General features: G+C 44.9%; 1 protein-coding gene across 3 annotated transcripts; it reads right to left on the bottom strand.

Annotated features, from left to right (window-relative positions):
- Positions 1-9,086: 9,086 nt before the first annotated feature.
- Positions 9,087-15,699, bottom strand: LOC123148002 (ABC transporter C family member 8). Of its 3 annotated transcripts, none has more exons than XR_006473571.1 (13): positions 15,370-15,699; positions 13,281-15,226; positions 12,859-13,179; positions 12,696-12,782; positions 11,993-12,607; positions 11,634-11,798; positions 11,209-11,503; positions 10,909-11,123; positions 10,518-10,823; positions 10,190-10,253; positions 9,842-10,081; positions 9,508-9,678; positions 9,087-9,406 (listed from the first exon to the last, which is right to left on the bottom strand). XR_006473571.1 is itself a non-coding variant. In XM_044567348.1 (12 exons), exons 1-12 carry the CDS (start codon positions 15,422-15,424, stop codon positions 9,569-9,571), a joined length of 4,419 nt encoding a protein of 1,472 aa, XP_044423283.1. In that variant the 5' UTR covers positions 15,425-15,699; the 3' UTR covers positions 9,087-9,568. The 3 variants fall into 3 exon arrangements, 1 of the variants encoding a protein (XP_044423283.1); XR_006473572.1 differs by having other exon boundaries at positions 9,087-9,403; XM_044567348.1 differs by having other exon boundaries at positions 9,087-9,678.
- Positions 15,700-15,953: the final 254 nt, after the last annotated feature.

Here is a 15,953-nt window from a genome sequence, read left to right as displayed (position 1 = left end):
CACTATTTTGGATTTCAAGGAATTTAATGATGAAAATTGCTCTGTGATTGATTGTATTTCCTTTTTGCAATCCGTGCTAAATTCTCATCATGCTTATAGTCAAAATAAAGTGTTTACTAAACATATCATTGATGCCTTGATGCAATCTTATGAAGAAAAACTTGAGTTGGAAGTTTCTATCCTTAGAAAACTTTATGATGAGTGGGAACCAACTATTAAAATTAAGATTAAAGATCATGAGTTCTATGCTTTATGTGATTTGGGTGCTAGTGTTTCCACGATTCCAAAGACTTTGTGTGATTTGTTAGATTTCCGTGATTTTGATGATTGCTCTTTAAACTTGCACCTTGCGGATTCCACCATTAAGAAACCAATGGGAAGAATCAATGATGTTCTTATTGTCGCAAATAGGAATTATGTGCCCGTAGATTTTATTGTTCTTGACATAGATTGCAATCCTTCATGTCCTATTATTCTTGGTAGACCTTTCCTTAGAACGATTGGTGCTATATTGATATGAAGGAAAGAAATATTAGATTCCAATTTCCGTTAAGGAAAGGCATGGAACACTTTACTAGAAATAAAATTAAATTACCTTATGAATATATTATGAGAGCCACTTATGGATTGCCTACCAAAGATGGCAATACCTAGATCTATCCTTGCTTTTTATGCCTAGCTAGGGGCATTAAACGATAGCGCTTGTTGGGAGGCAACCCAATTTTATTTTTATTCCTTGCTTTTTGCTCATGTTTAGTAATAAATAATTTACCTAGCCTCTGTTTTGGTTGTGTTTTTTGTGTTTAATTAGTGTTTGTGCCAAGTAGAACCGTTGGGAAGACTTGGGGAAAGTCTTGATATCTTGCTGTAAAAAACAGAAACTTTAGCGCTCACGAGAACTGCTGCCATTGTTATTTGGAAAGTGATATTTAGTTAATTCTTTTTGAAGATGATTAATAGATAAATTTCTCACGTCCACAAATTTATTTTAGAATTTTTGGGGTTCCAGATCTTGCGCTAGTTACAGATTACTACAGACTGATCTGTTTTTGACAGATTCTGTTTTTCGTGTGTTGTTTGCTTATTTTGATGAATCTATGGCTAGTAAAATAGTTTATAAACCATAGAGAAGTTGGAATACAGTAGGTTTACACCAATATAAATAAAGAATGAGTTCATTACAGTACCTTGAAGTGGTCTTTTGTTTTCTTTCGCTAACGGAGCTCACGAGATTTTCTACTTTAAGTTTTGTGTTGTGAAGTTTTCAAGTTTTGGGTAAAGATTTGATGGATTATGGAACAAGGAGCGGCAAGAGCCTAAGCTTGGGTATTCCCATGGAACCCCCAAGATAATCTAAGTACACCTAAAAGCCAAATCTTGGGGATGTCCCGGAAGGCATCCCCTCTTTCGTCTACTTCTATCAGTAACTTTACTTGGAGCTATATTTTTATTCACCACATGATATGTGTTTTGCTTGGAGCATCTTGTATGATTTGAGTCTTTGCTTTTTAGTTTACCACAATCATCCTTGCTGTACACACTTTTTGAGAGAGCCATACTTGATTTGGAATTTTTTAGAATACTCTATGTGCTTCACTTATATCTTTTGAGTTATATAGTTTTGCTCTAGTACTTCACTTATATCTTTTAGAGCACGGTGGTGGATTTGTTTTATAGAAACTATTGATCTCTCATGATTCACTTAGATTATTTTGAGAGTCTTAAATAGCATGGTAATTTGCTTAAATAATCCTAATATGCTAGGTATTCAAGATTAGTAAAAAAATTCTTATGAGTGTTTTGAATACTAAGAGAAGTTCGATGCTTGATGATTGTTTTGAGATATGGAGGTAATAATATTAAAGTCGTGCTAGTTGAGTAGTTGTGAATTTGAGAAATGCTTGTGTTGAAGTTTGCAAGTCCCGTAGCATGCACGTACGGTAAATGTTATGTAACAAATTTGAAACATGAGGTGTTCTTTGATTGTCCTCCTTATGAGTGGCGGTCGGGGACGAGCGATAGTCTTTTCCTACCAATCTACCCCCCTAGGAGCATGCGTGTAGTGCTTGGTTTTTGATGACTTGTAGATTTTTGCAATGAGTATGTGAGTTCTTTATGACTAATGTTGAGTCCATGGATTATACGCACTCTCACCCTTCCATCATTCCTAGCCTCTTCGGTACCGTGCATTGCCCTTTCTCACATTGAGAGTTGGTGCAAACTTCGTCGGTGCATCCATACCCCGTGATATGATACACACTTTCACACATAAACCTCCTTATATATTTCTCAAAACAGCCACCATACCTACCTATTATGGCATTTCCATAGCCATTCCGAGATATATTGCCATGCAACTTTCCACCGTTCCGTTTATCATGACACATTCATCATTGTCATATTGCTTAGCATGATCATGTAGTTGACATAGTATTTGTGGCAAAGACACCGTTCATAATTCTTTCATACATGTCACTCTTGGTTCATTGCATATCCCGGTACACCGCCGGAGGCATTCATATAGAGTCATCTTTTGTTCTAGCATCAATTTGTAATCATTGAGTTGTAAATAAATAGAAGTGTGATGATCATCATTTTCTAGAGCATTGTCCCAAGTGAGGAATTAAAAAAAAGGAGAGAAAGGCCATAAAAAGAAGAGAAGGCCCAAAAAAGGAGATAAAAAGATAGAAGGGACAATGTTACTATCATTTGCCACACTTGTGCTTCAAAGTAGCACCATAATCTTCATGATAGAGAGTCTTTTGTTTTGTCACTTTCATATACTGGTGGGAATTTTTCATTATAGAACTTGGCTTGTATATTCCAACAATGGGCCTCCTCGAGACCCTAGGTCTTCGTCAGCAAGCAAGTTGGATGCACACCCACTTAGTTTCTTTTGTTGAGCTTTCATACATTTATAGCTCTAGTGCATCCATTGCATGGCAATCCCTACTCCTTGCATTAACATCAATCGATGGGCATCTCCATAGCCCATTGATTAGCCTCATTGATGTGAGACTTTCTCCTTTTTCTCTTCTCCAGATAACCTCCATCATCATATTCTATTCCACTCATAGTGCTATGTCCATAGCTCGCGCTCATATATTGCGTGAAAGTTTATAGGTTTGAGATTACTAAAGTATGAAACAATTGCTTGGCTTGTCATCGGGGTTGTGCATGATGAGAGCATTCTTGTGTGACGAAAATGGAGCATGACTAAACTATATGATTTTGTAGGGATGAACTTTCTTTGGCCATGTTATTTTGAGAAGACATAATTGCTTAGTTAGTATGTTGAAGTATTATTATTTTTATGTCAATATGAACTTTTATCTTGAATCTTTCGGATCTGAATATTCATACCAAAATTAAGAAGAATTACATTAAAATTATGCCAAGTAGCACTCCGCATCAAAAATTCTGTTTTTATCATTTACCTACTCGAGGACGAGCAGGAATTAAGCTTGGGGATGCTTGATACGTCTCCAACGTATCTATAATTTTTTATCTATTGTTTTGGACATTATTGGGCTTTCTTATCCACTTTTATATTATTTTGGGGACTAACCTATTAACCGGAGGCCCAGCCCAGAATTGCTGTTTTTTTTGCCTATTTTAGGGTTTCGAAGAAAAGGAATATCAAACGGAGTCCAAACAGAATGAAACCTTCGGGAACGTGATTTTCTCACCGAACATGATCCAGGAGACTTGGACCCTACGTCAAGAAATAAAGGAGGAGGCCACGAGGTAGGGGGCACACCTACCCCCCAGGCGCGCCCTCCACCCTCGTGGGCCCCCTGTTGCTCCACCGACGTACTCCTTCCTCCTATATATATCTACATACCCCCAAACGATCAGATACGGAGCCAAAACTCTAATTCCACCGCCGTAACTTTCTGTATCCACGAGATCCCATCTTGGGGCCTGTTCCGGAGCTCCGCTGGAGGGGGCATCCATCACGGAGGGCTTGTACATCAACACCATAGCCTCTCCGATGAAGTGTGAGTAGTTTACCTCAGACCTTCGGGTCCATAGTTATTAGCTAGATGGCTTCTTCTCTCTTTTTGAATCTCAATACAATGTTCTCCCCCTCTCTTGTGGAGATCTATTCGATGTAATCTTCTTTTTGCGGTGTGTTTGTTGAGACCTATGAATTGTGGGTTTATGATCAAGATTATCTATGAACAATATTTGAATCTTCTCTGAATTCTTTTATGTATGATTGGTTATCTTTGCAAGTCTCTTCGAATTATTAGTTTGGTTTGGCCTACTAGATTGATCTTTCTTGCAATGGGAGAAGTGCTTAGCTTTGGGTTCAATCTTGCGGTGTCCTTTCCCAGTGGCAGTAGGGGAAGCAAGGCACGTATTGTATTGTTGCCATCGAGGATAAAAAGATGGTTTTTTTATCATATTGCATGAATTTATCCCTCTACATCATGTCATCTTGCTTAAGGCGTTACTCTGTTTTCATGAACTTAATACTCTAGATGCATGCTGGATAGCGGTCGATGAGTGGACTAATAGTAGTAGATGCAGGCAGGAGTCGGTCTACTTGTCTCGGACGTGATGCCTATATACATGATCATACCTAGATATTCTCATAACTATGCTCAATTCTGTCAATTGCTCAACAGTAATTCGTTCACCCACCGTAAAATACTTATGCTCTTGAGAGAAGCCACTAGTGAAACCTATGGCCCCTGGGTCTATCTTCATCATATTAATATTCCAATACTTAGTTATTTCCTTTGCCTTTTACTTTGCTTTTATTTTACTTTGCATCTTTATCATAAAAACACCAAAAATATTATCCTATCATATCTATCAGATCTCACTCTCGTAAGTGACCGTGAAGGGATTGACAACCCCTTATCGCGTTGGTTGCGAGGAGTTATTTGCTTTGTGCAGGTATGAGGGACTCGCGTGTAGCCTCCTACTGTATTGATACCTTGGTTCTCAAAAACTGAGGGAAATACTTACGCTACTTTGCTGCATCATCCTTTCCTCTTCAAGAAAATCCAAGGCAGTGCTCAAGAGGTAGCAACAGGGTGGAGGGTTTGTTGGGCTGCCCGAAGGGCACCTACCCGTGCAAATAACTTGGCCTTCCCCTTACGATTTGGAAGCAATCTGCGGTGCGGCTTATGGGAATGGTGGACGGTCTTGCTCGGAAGTTACCTAAGTGGAGGGCATCCTCAATGCCTAAAAGTGGACGCCTACTTCTCGTGAAGACGGTGTTATGCGCTATCCTGTTTCGGGCCATGATGGCTCTTGATATCCCACAGAAAGTGATTAAGGCAATGCGTAAGATCTGTAGGGGCTTAATGTGGTGTGCCAAGGACAAGGCGAAGGACGTCCAATGCTTGATGGCCTGGGATGCCGCTTGTGCCCCCAAATGGGCAGCCGATCTAGGGCTACCCAACCTAAATTGGCTGAACATTACCATGCAGGCTAAATGGTCGTGGCTGCAGCAGACGGATCACTCTAGATCTTGGGCAGAATTTGACTTAGAGGTTCCAGAGGAGGCAAGCAAATATGTTGGGAGGCGTCTCGCTTGACCATTGGGGATTGCCATACCACACTTTACTAGGAGGGTCGATGGCTTGATGGCTTCAGGATTCAGGATATTGCACCAAGTGTGTATAAAAATGTGGACCCCATGGCGAGAGCCTCTCGGACTGTATTGGCACTGTCAACGGGTGGTTGAGTTTTAGACGTCAGCCGAGAGCTTACGGTGCATGTGCTGAATGAGTACATGAGTTTGTGGGTGCAAGTGGAATAGGTGCACCTCACACCGGGGATGAGCGATTCCATATCGTCGGCTTGGGAAGCTAACAACGAATTCTCTGCGAGGACGACATATGAAGCGAGGTTTATGGGAAGACAAATCACGCCCACGGCGGAGTTTACATGGAAAAATGTAAAGCAATGTTGCGATACAGGTTCTTCGCTTGGCTTGCCTTTCAGAGTCGATGCTAGACCTCGGGCAGGCTAGCCCGTTAAGGTCTGGACCATCAAGAGACTTGTCCTTTCTGTGACCAGGATGTAGAGACGACCGATCACATTATCTTGGGTTGCATTTTGCGAGGGGCATTTAGTCAGTGGTGTGCTCGGCAATGAACAAGTCGGACTGGGTGTCACATGAGGGTTTGAGCTTGGGAGAATGGTGCAGTAGTAAGAATGGGCCCGACATGCACATGAAGGATATCCGGGTGATTTTTCTCCTAATCATGTGGGAACCTTGGAAGCACCGAAATATCATTGTGTTTGACGACGCTTCTCCATCACTTCGAGTGCTTGCACTATGCATCGAAGATGAGAGGTGCACATGGAAGAAAGCGGAATCCTCAAGTGTGAAGTAGAGGCCATATTTGGGGCTCTAGCAGCGTGGGCATGCGGTAGGAGTTAGTATAGTTCTTCTCTTTTCGATGAAGTTGGTTCTCATGTAACTTGTAATATATAGTACGTACACTTGTATTTCTTTTTTTAATACATAGTACATACACTTGTGTGTATTCGATGGTATTACCAACATGGAGGGACTTTCTTTCCCCATCCTCTCCTTTAATAAATAGTACGTACACTTGTGTGTATTCGAGAGAAAAAAACTTATGTGGTATTTGAAATGGAGAAAGGCCCATTCTAGCTCTTGAAGTTTGAATTTATCTAATGTAAAATGTTTAAATTTCTCTATACTTCTAAACTTCTGAAGGAGAAAAATGACAATTCTCCTTCCAAGGTTCAATACAATCTCCCACTGTTTTCTTCCGCCCACTTTTATGTTGGTTATTTCTTTTCTTCAACCGGTCCAAACTTATGTCTTTTGTGCTTCTCCTTCATGATAGCAATGTGGCGGGTTCGGACGGGAATAGCTCATCCAAATCCAAGCACATATCCAGAAGCCAGTCTGTTGCTCACCCGTGAAGATATCCATCGCCGGAACCTCTCCACAATAGTAAGAACTGACAAAGCAAGCGGAGTGCTCGTTGTGGTCGTGGGCTGGGATGACAGCCGCTACAGGTGCTCACCAGATGGGGCCAATGACCGTTAGTGGGCTCTCATAGTGTTGGTCTGGTGGTGGTGGGGAAGGTGTGAAGTTAGAGCCGCATAGCGACACAACATTGTGTTGTGTGCATGCACAAGAGAGACGCAACGAGAGGTCCACGAAGAAAGCTGGGGAAAAAACCCAGAGAAAGAAAAACTGAAACGAAACCGGTGAAAACCAGCATAGTAGCGCTGTTCGACTTGAGCCGGCCCACCACGCGCACCCAGTGCGATTGGCTGACTATCTGACGCGATGCGCGTCAGATAGGATTTGCCCCTGTGTCTTCTTCAGCTCCGCTTCTCTGTTTCTCTCGGGAAAAGATTTGCCGCAGGGCGAAAGCAGGAAGCGGATGGCCGCCGCTGCCCGCTGCGATGCTCTTCGCGCTTCTCTAACCCCAGATTTTCGCGTGGGTTTGAAGTTGGCCGGTAGTAATCCGAATCCCCCAGTCCCAAACTAGGTCTCGCTCTGTTTTTCCTTGGGGAATTTGCTCCTGAGGAGTCCTGACATGCCCCCATATATCCCTACTCGCCACAAATTGGCAGGATGATTGCTATTTTTTCACGTTTTACGCGCCGTTGGTAATCCGTGGGATGTAGTTGCGGTCATTGGAATGAGTAGCTGCATTGGTGAAATGACGCCCGGATATTAGGGTTGGAACACCTCGACTGTTTTGCCCGTTTACTGCAAAGTCCGTCTCATTGCTTAGTTCATGGCTTGATGCTTTCAATCAATCAATCCTTCATCAGTTCCTCTGTCGAGAAATGCGTATTTTTAGGTTAAGACAAGGCTTTTCTCAACAATTACTCCATTAGTCTTGGTTTACTTGATATAAATTCACCTTCACAAGTACTACCTCAGTACCAAAGTATAAGACGTTTTTATAAGCTAAAATAGCCTACCAAAACGTCTTATATTTTAATACAGAGGTAATAACTAGTACTTTCGAAATACAAATCTATGGACATTAATCTTATGCCCTGTATATTATAGTAATTGTTGGTCAAAGCCTAATCACCTGATAATTATTAGTTTCTTGTTTATTTGCTGGCCAGGGTAGACTTATAATCCTCCACATAATTAAGAAATGCCTATATACCGCCTTGTCAAGAAATCAGAAAGAGGAAGGCACTTGTTCCCAATATCCTGTTGAAGTTCTGATAGTTCAATGCTCCACACCCAAACGGATCTAGCTTGTTGTTTCCTGACACAATTACTGTACTTCTGTCAGGACCAGTATTGTAACCTGCAGTTTCTTGTGTTCGTTATCACTGATTCTGCCTTAGCTTTACTGTAATTCATATTCTCTTCTTCATTACGAATTAACTTGTTAATGTCACTACTGTCTTAATTTTGTAGTTTTGATAAATCAGGGAAACAATCTGACTACCTTTTGTTTAACATATTCCGGATGCACAGCTTCCCCTGCATAAGACACTGCTCCTTCTGGGGTTCTGAAATTCCAAATTTCAGAAATTCGTCCTGTTGTGCATTATTCAAAGTGCTGAAGGTTTTGAAATGTGAAAGATGATGCAGTTTACTATCTGTCACTTGTTCATGTTAAGCATTTCTGTTGAGTTTAGGTGCCCAAAGCACTAAGACTAATTGGAGAAATCAGTAAGTATGCCCATAATAAACTGGTTTGGTAGCTTGGCGTTTTAGTCTGGGCACATGTCTAGGCATGATGCTGCTATGGCTCTAAGGTACTGAAAGGGATTTTAAGAAAAACACTGCACAACCTTCGCAACCATTTGAGGTATGGAAAGATTAATCAGTGCAAGGCAGCCATTGATGATAGTGATTATGTTTTGGTGTGACCCAATGAGATCGGCCCACTGCGCAGTATCAGCAGTAATAGTTCTTGCTGTGGAGAGCTATTAGGAACATATGAAAAACTATTAGGAACATATGGATGATAGTAATGTTTTGTGTGACCCAATGATTCTCAATAATTTCGAGTTACTTATGAACACACGAGAAAGCATAACTTCACTGCATAAAATTCTAAAAGGTTCTTGGCACTATCTTCATTCTGGACAACATGCACTTCCACGCGGTACAACCAATCTTATTTAGCACAAGGTACATTGTAATAATTTTTTTGTCATATGCCTTGGCAATTTTCTACTGGCATCTTGACACTTCTTTTTTTGCTTGTTATTCAATAGTAGAACTTACAGATGAAGTGTACCATTTATCACGCTAAAGGTGGATCCTCTATTCCCTTATGCAACGAATCTCAATATCCTTGTTGACATGCTTATCTTGGAGGACTCGAATCAATGCATCTTGAGCTAGTTCTATCCATCAACCTTATCTCCAAAAATTTGCCATCACTGATCAACTTTACATTGCTGTCGATGTCTTCTTTATTCACAGTAATTTCACCAACCAGCAAGGTAGGAAGACAAGCTCAGTCTTGTTACAGATGAAAAATTTTAGAAGCTGGGATAACAATCTTTCAATACCTCACATCTCTTGATTGAATTGCTCATCTAGTTTATCATGCCTCGACACAGAATGATAGAATCATGTGGAGTTCCGCTTGCAATTAGCCCAATACTCCGCCACAAGTTTAGCAAAGGCTGATTGTTTGTCTTCCAACAGCTTGGCGGGTGTGTCATATTCTAGAAGCTTACCTGTACAAGTCATGAGCACTCGTCATCAAATCTATTAAGTGTGGTTATTTACTTATAACAAGATCAGGTTTGATGCCATTGCTAGTTTATCACTAGAGACTATGGGAAATGGACCGGAGATTTCATTACTTGATACATGACTGAAATGTTTAATAGAACATACCGTAGGAAAGCACCATGACCCTGTCACTGTCTGTCACAGTTGGGACCCTGTGAGCAATGGTTATCACTGTGCAACTAGTGAACTGCTGCCTGATGACACCCTGTAGGATTGCATCAGTTGCGGAGTCGATGGACGCTGTTGCTTCATCTAGCACTAGAATTTTGTTCCTACGGAGGAGAACTCTGCCGAGACAGAAGAGCTGACGCTGTCCAACACTCCAGTTATCGCCATCATCACTCACTGCCATAGGCCAGAGGAATAAATCATTTTAACCTTCCAGCAACTCAAACTGTTTGCTATGGTAAGTCTTTTGTTGTGATAGAATGTTAATATCTCTATAATACTTACCTACTGTATCGAGAAGAGCAGCAGTGCTGCTAATTGATCTCTTCAGCTGACACTTCTCCAAGGCCTGAAATGTTCAATGTAAGTAGTCTAGTCAGATACATGAAACTTGGAAGTGTTAGGAAGAAATTAAATATGATCATATTGTACATCATCTCTCTTATTTTCATCTGTCTTTGTTTAAGAAAAGCTCAGATCTTCTATTGCTTATGAATTATGATAAGAGAAAGTTCATTTAACATGATTCGTTCTCAGAACTATACTAGTTAGACTTTTTATCGCCTTTCTCGAACTACTTTGCATCCTTTTTTGGAGGAACATCTTTTCTCACCTCCCATATCTCATCATCGGAATGCAGACCAAGGGGGTCCAAATTATTGCGCACAGTTCCTCTGAAAAGTGTAGGTTCTTGGGGGATAATACTTAGTTTAGTTCTTAGATCCTTGAGACCAATAGAGCAGATATCCAAGTTGTCAATAAGTATCCTCCCACCCACAGGATCAACGAGACGGAACAGTGAGCTGATAAGCGTTGATTTCCCGCTTCCTGTCCTCCCGACAACCCCAATTCTGTTTCCAGCAGGGAAGGTGCAAGTGATTCCTTTGAGAACAAGTGGCGTGTTTGGGCGGTATTTAATCTGCTCAGAAAAAAGTGCAAGTTATTGTAACCTTTTATTATTATTCTCAATTTCGTTCAAATCTTGCAAAGGAGATTATATTTACCTTCAAATCTTGCAGGTCTATTCTTCCTTCCTGTGGCCATGAAATTGGAGGCCTGTTGTCTGGTATTATGGTGGGAGGCTCTGATGGAAGGTGCATATACTGCTTGATTCTCTCGACTGAAATGATATAGTTTTCTAGGTATGAATAGTACCGTGTCAGGAAAACTTGTGCCGCAGTCAGGCTTAAAGCATACGAGAGGCAAAGACCCGCAAAGCCTGCAGATATATTTCGTAAGTGTTCATCAAATCTGCAGTCAGAGTTTAAAAAAGGATCTAATCGCTGTAATGGCTATGTAGATACCTGGTGAAATTACTCCTGGAGGAACCAAAATAAGGAACAATGAAGCTGTGAATATGGTCAAGCTTTGCAGTGCTTCCACTCTTATAAGAACCCACTCCTGCGCAGCCACCGTGTGGAAGAACATTGTTGCGTCATTGTCTATAAGTTGCAGGTTGTTGTGGATGAACCTGTCTGTTGCCGCGAAAGCCCTGATTGTCACCACACCAAGAATCGATTCTGATGCATAGTTCATGACAGGTGCCTTTGTTGTTCCATTAATTCTGACTAGCTCTCTGGCTGAGTCCACGTAGTACCTCTTCAATATTTGAAAACAGAGCATCAATCAGCTTTTAAACTCACAAGACACATTTCATCGATCTTCTCCTTTGGATTAATTTCCTGAGTTTAATTGCTTGGATCAATGTAGATCAAAGTACAAGACTTACCTGAACATACACCATGGATACTGCAACTGGGATTGCTACAACTAAGACCTGCCAAGTTACAGTACCCATGACCAGCACTGTGGTGACCACCTCGATACTGCCAGTCACCACAAAGGCCATGGAGTAAGGTATGTCAAAGTCCAGAATGCTTAAATCTGATGAAGCCTGCAAAGAAATAAACCTTCGCTCAGGGACTCGTCACTAGTACTAGAGAAATAACATGTACTCCCTCTGTAAAGAAATATAAGAGCGTTTAGATCACTTTAGTGATCTAAACGCTCTTATATTTCTTTACGGAGGGGGTAGCTTGTTATGGTTAATATTATTTGGGCAACAACAATACAGTAAAATAACCATACCCTTGTCAATATTCTTCCAATGGGCGTCGAATCAAAGAATGACATGGGGGCCTTGAATACAGAGTCCATTAGACCCGTAAAGAACGCTTTGGAGGCCTTGAGTCCCAGATTAGCAGCAAAGAAGCTTCTGAGGTAGGCAAAGCAGCAGCTGAAGATGGAGATCGCCGAGTATGCCCCAACCAGAAGAGCATTACTGACATTGATCTGAATAGCCACGGCCAGCCAATATGTGGACATGATCTGAAAGACTGTGAAAAGCACTTGAGCTGTAACCATCCCACAGAGGGGTAAAATGCCCTTGGAGACTTCTACGTAGTCTTTGTATGGCTTCCATCCGAGGTTGCCGATCCCCTTCTCCTCCTCTTCTGTGAGCTGGGCCACCGAAGGACCCCTCGTCGAGATTTCGATCTCGCTGGCCTGCCGCGTCGCCAGCAATGCGCTCGGCATTATACCGTCATTGAGCACCTGTTGCCCTTGGACTTGGTTTTCTTGGCTGGTGGTATCCAGTGCTGTGATTGAGGACTGGTGAGCTGAAACTAGCTTCTCAAATGCCGTCCCGGATTCCAGCAGGTCTGCATATTTCCCTTGTTGTTTAACTTGACCGCCTTCCATTACCTGTTGAAGCAATCACCGAATATTATGGTATGGAAGGATCGTCGATTTTATGAAATTATGCGCAGCAATTATCAGAAGACCAACTTACCAGAATCCTGTTAGTTTCAGTCAGAAATTCAACTTGGTGTGTCACAAGAACAACGGTCTTCTTTGAAAGTGCTGTCATCACACAATCCTGCAAGAACATTGACATCAGAACTTCGTGTGGCAGAAAACAAGCTTTCAGCATTACAGATTAAGGGTCCTCTTACATAGAAAAGAACTGCAGCAGTGTGCGCATCGACCGCGCTGAAAGGGTCGTCTAGGAGGTAGATATCTGCATCGCTATAGACAGCTCTAGCAAGCTGAATCCTTTGCTTCTGACCTCCACTCATGTTGAGCCCTCTCTGGCCAATCTCTGTAAGGTCTCCATGATTGAAATTTTCTATATCCTTGTCCAAAGCACAGGATTTGATTGCCTTCTCATACAGTTCCTTGTCGAAAGGCTTTCCGAAGAGTATATTGTCGCGGACAGTACCACTCTGTATCCATGAGTTTTGCGAAACATATGCCAGTGATCCAAATACGTCAACCTGCAAAATACAATGTTAACATTCGTTTTTTGGAAATGGAGGAATGAGCATGATTTAATCATTCCATCTGCATAAAGAGCATATTATTTTCTATCACTTACTGATCCTGATGTTCTAGGTATCTCCCTAAGTAACGCATAAAGGAGCGAAGATTTTCCCGAGCCAACCGCGCCGCAGATGGCCACCTTCTCTCCTTGGTTTATGCTAAGGTTAACATTCCTTAGCGTCAAATCGGACGCACTCGCATTCCAGCTGAAATTTGCATCTTGGACATGAACCCTGATATCAGAGTTATGTGGAAGCGCCCTCTCCAGACCCTCTTTGATCTCATCTTCTATGAGAAATTTCTCGATACGGTCTAGCGACACCTTGTACTGGATCATCATTGTCAGGATCTCAGGAAGGAACCTCACCGGCTCAGCCATGACCCTCAGGGTGGCCAGGACCGTGAAGAGGGTACTGGCGTTCAGGGGGGCACTCCCCAGGATCGCCGTTGCGGTGTACATCACCGCAGAGACGACCGTCGGGGACATCCAGTACATGACGGCGCCGTAGGCTTTCTTCATCTGGGTCTCCCTCAACCATATGAACTCAGCGTCTCTGAGGGACTCGACCATGGCCCGGAACTTCTCCTCCCATGACTGCAGCTTGATGATCTTCATGCTGTTGAGCACCTCGGACGTGGACCGGAGCCTGTCATCCTGTGCAACCATGAACTTGGCCTGGTACCCTTGCAGAAGCTTTGCGAACGGCATGTTGAGGAAGCCGAAGATGATCAGGGGGACTAGACCCGGGACGGCCCCAAGCCTGAGCGCCCAGAAGAGCGTGCCTACTGCGAAGGCGAGCTGGAGCGGCGAGCTCCACGCCATGTGAAACCAGCTGAGAGCATCGCCAAGCCGGTAAGCGTCGACGGCAATGTAGTTGACTATCTCCCCGGTGGAATGGTTCTTCCTCCCCTGGCTGGACAGCTTCAGCTGCTTCTGAAAGATGGCCGCCATTAGCGCGGACCGAATGCGCATCCCGGTCCTCCTGGAGTCGAAGAACCAATGCCGCTGGGACAGCGACTCGACGAGCTTGATGACGAGGAGGCAGCCGACGAGCGAGAGGCCGACGCGGTGATCCCTCTCTTCTTGGTAGCTGTACCGTACGAACGCAAAGAGCAGTATAGGGGAGACGGCTATGGCGAGTGTTCTCATGAAGGCGTAGAAGCCGGCGATCATGATCTCCCTGAGGAAGCACTTGCACAGGACGAGGGCGAGGCTGTTGGATCTCCCGCTCTGCGCCTTGTCCTGCCGGTGGCGGCTCCACGCCTTGGAGAACCTACGCGACGCTTGCTGTGCGCAGTCCTCGTCGGCGATGAGCGGGATGTCGGCGAGGTCCAGTGCTTTTGAGCGGCCGAGGCGGAGCAGCGGGTTCAGCCACGAGAAGGCGAGCTGGCTGAACAAGCCGGCCCGGTAGAGCTCCGAGTCGCGCACCGCCTTGTCAATCAAGGGCTCCGACAGGTCGTCGTCGCCCTGGCGGCCACGGCTCCGCCGGAGCAGGGAGCCGAGGGCGCAGAGCAGGAGGAGGAAGTTGACCGCCCACGCGGCGGCCTCCGCGACGTCGAGGCCCTGGCCCGTGGCAAGGACCTCCGCATTGTACGCGGTGATGAGCAGCGAGAAGAGCGTCCACCAGAGAACGGCCACGGCCCTCGCCGGCCTCGTCGGCTGGACGTGCAACGAGGCCGCCACGGCCACCCACAGCAGCCCCCGGACGATGGGAGCCGCCGCATCCGCGGAGCCCCTGAACGCGGCGACGGCGTACGCCGCCGCGACCGCCACGCAGCACGCGGAGACCGCGGCCACCGCCCACCGCGGCCTTGCGCCGCCGCTTCTCCCCCGCCCATCCCACCTCCCCCCGACGCAGGCCGCGAGCAGCGCGGAGGCGTAGGCGACGAGGAGCACGCCATTGACGCAGTCGATCAGACCCCTCTGCACGCACGGCGACGCGAGGGTGAGGGAGAGCGCGCCGTCCTCCTCCCGCCCGCAGGTCCACGAGGGCGACCAACCTGCCACACACACGCATCCAAATTCCAACCCAAGCAAAGCAACGGCGACAATTAAGCGAAGCTGAATGCGCGGAGCATCAAGAATCTCCGGAAGGGTTTACAAGAAGAAGAGAAAGAAAGCTTCGTCCCGTCTTCCTCCTTACCAAGAAACACCATGGCCGGATCGCCCAGCTTATCGGCCGTCCCTGCGCCTCGCATGCAGCAGCGGCCGACGCGTCGCCTATTCCTGGGCAGGAGACGGGGAGGAGGGAAGCCACTTGTTTATAGTAGTAATATTATGGCAGCGCCAGCCCAGTGCAGCAGCGCGTGCGTTCACGTATATTCGCACGCGGGTGCGGACAGACGGAGGATTTGTCTGAGGAGAGAAGGCCGCTCCGGGCTGTGGTGGCCGGAGGAGGACGCCCTGCAAAACTCGGATTTGTCCGCCGTCGCTTTCGGGCGTGGCGTTGTTGAGCCGAACTCGTGTGGGGAGGATCGGAGGAGGTAGAAGAAGAGAAGAGCAGGTAGCACGCTGGCGGCCTCGGCGTCTCCTTGTCGTTTTCCTCGTACAGGCGCTGGTTGGTTCCGGCTGGTGAGGCTGCGTATGGCGTGACGTGGCGACGGACGGCTGGCATGGCAAGGCCAGGCCAGGCCAGGCGCATTCACTCCGTCGTGGCTACTGGTCGAGGTCTGGCACCGAATCGATGTGAGCCGTCAATTTTTTCACGACTCATATTACTCTTACCTT

The sequence above is a fragment of the Triticum aestivum genome, chromosome 7A (genome assembly GCF_018294505.1).
Source record: "Triticum aestivum cultivar Chinese Spring chromosome 7A, IWGSC CS RefSeq v2.1, whole genome shotgun sequence".
NCBI classification, from domain to species: Eukaryota; Viridiplantae; Streptophyta; class Magnoliopsida; order Poales; family Poaceae; genus Triticum; species Triticum aestivum.
The sequence above is the reverse complement of the archived record's forward strand: the minus strand, read 5'-3'. Positions and strand labels throughout refer to the sequence as shown.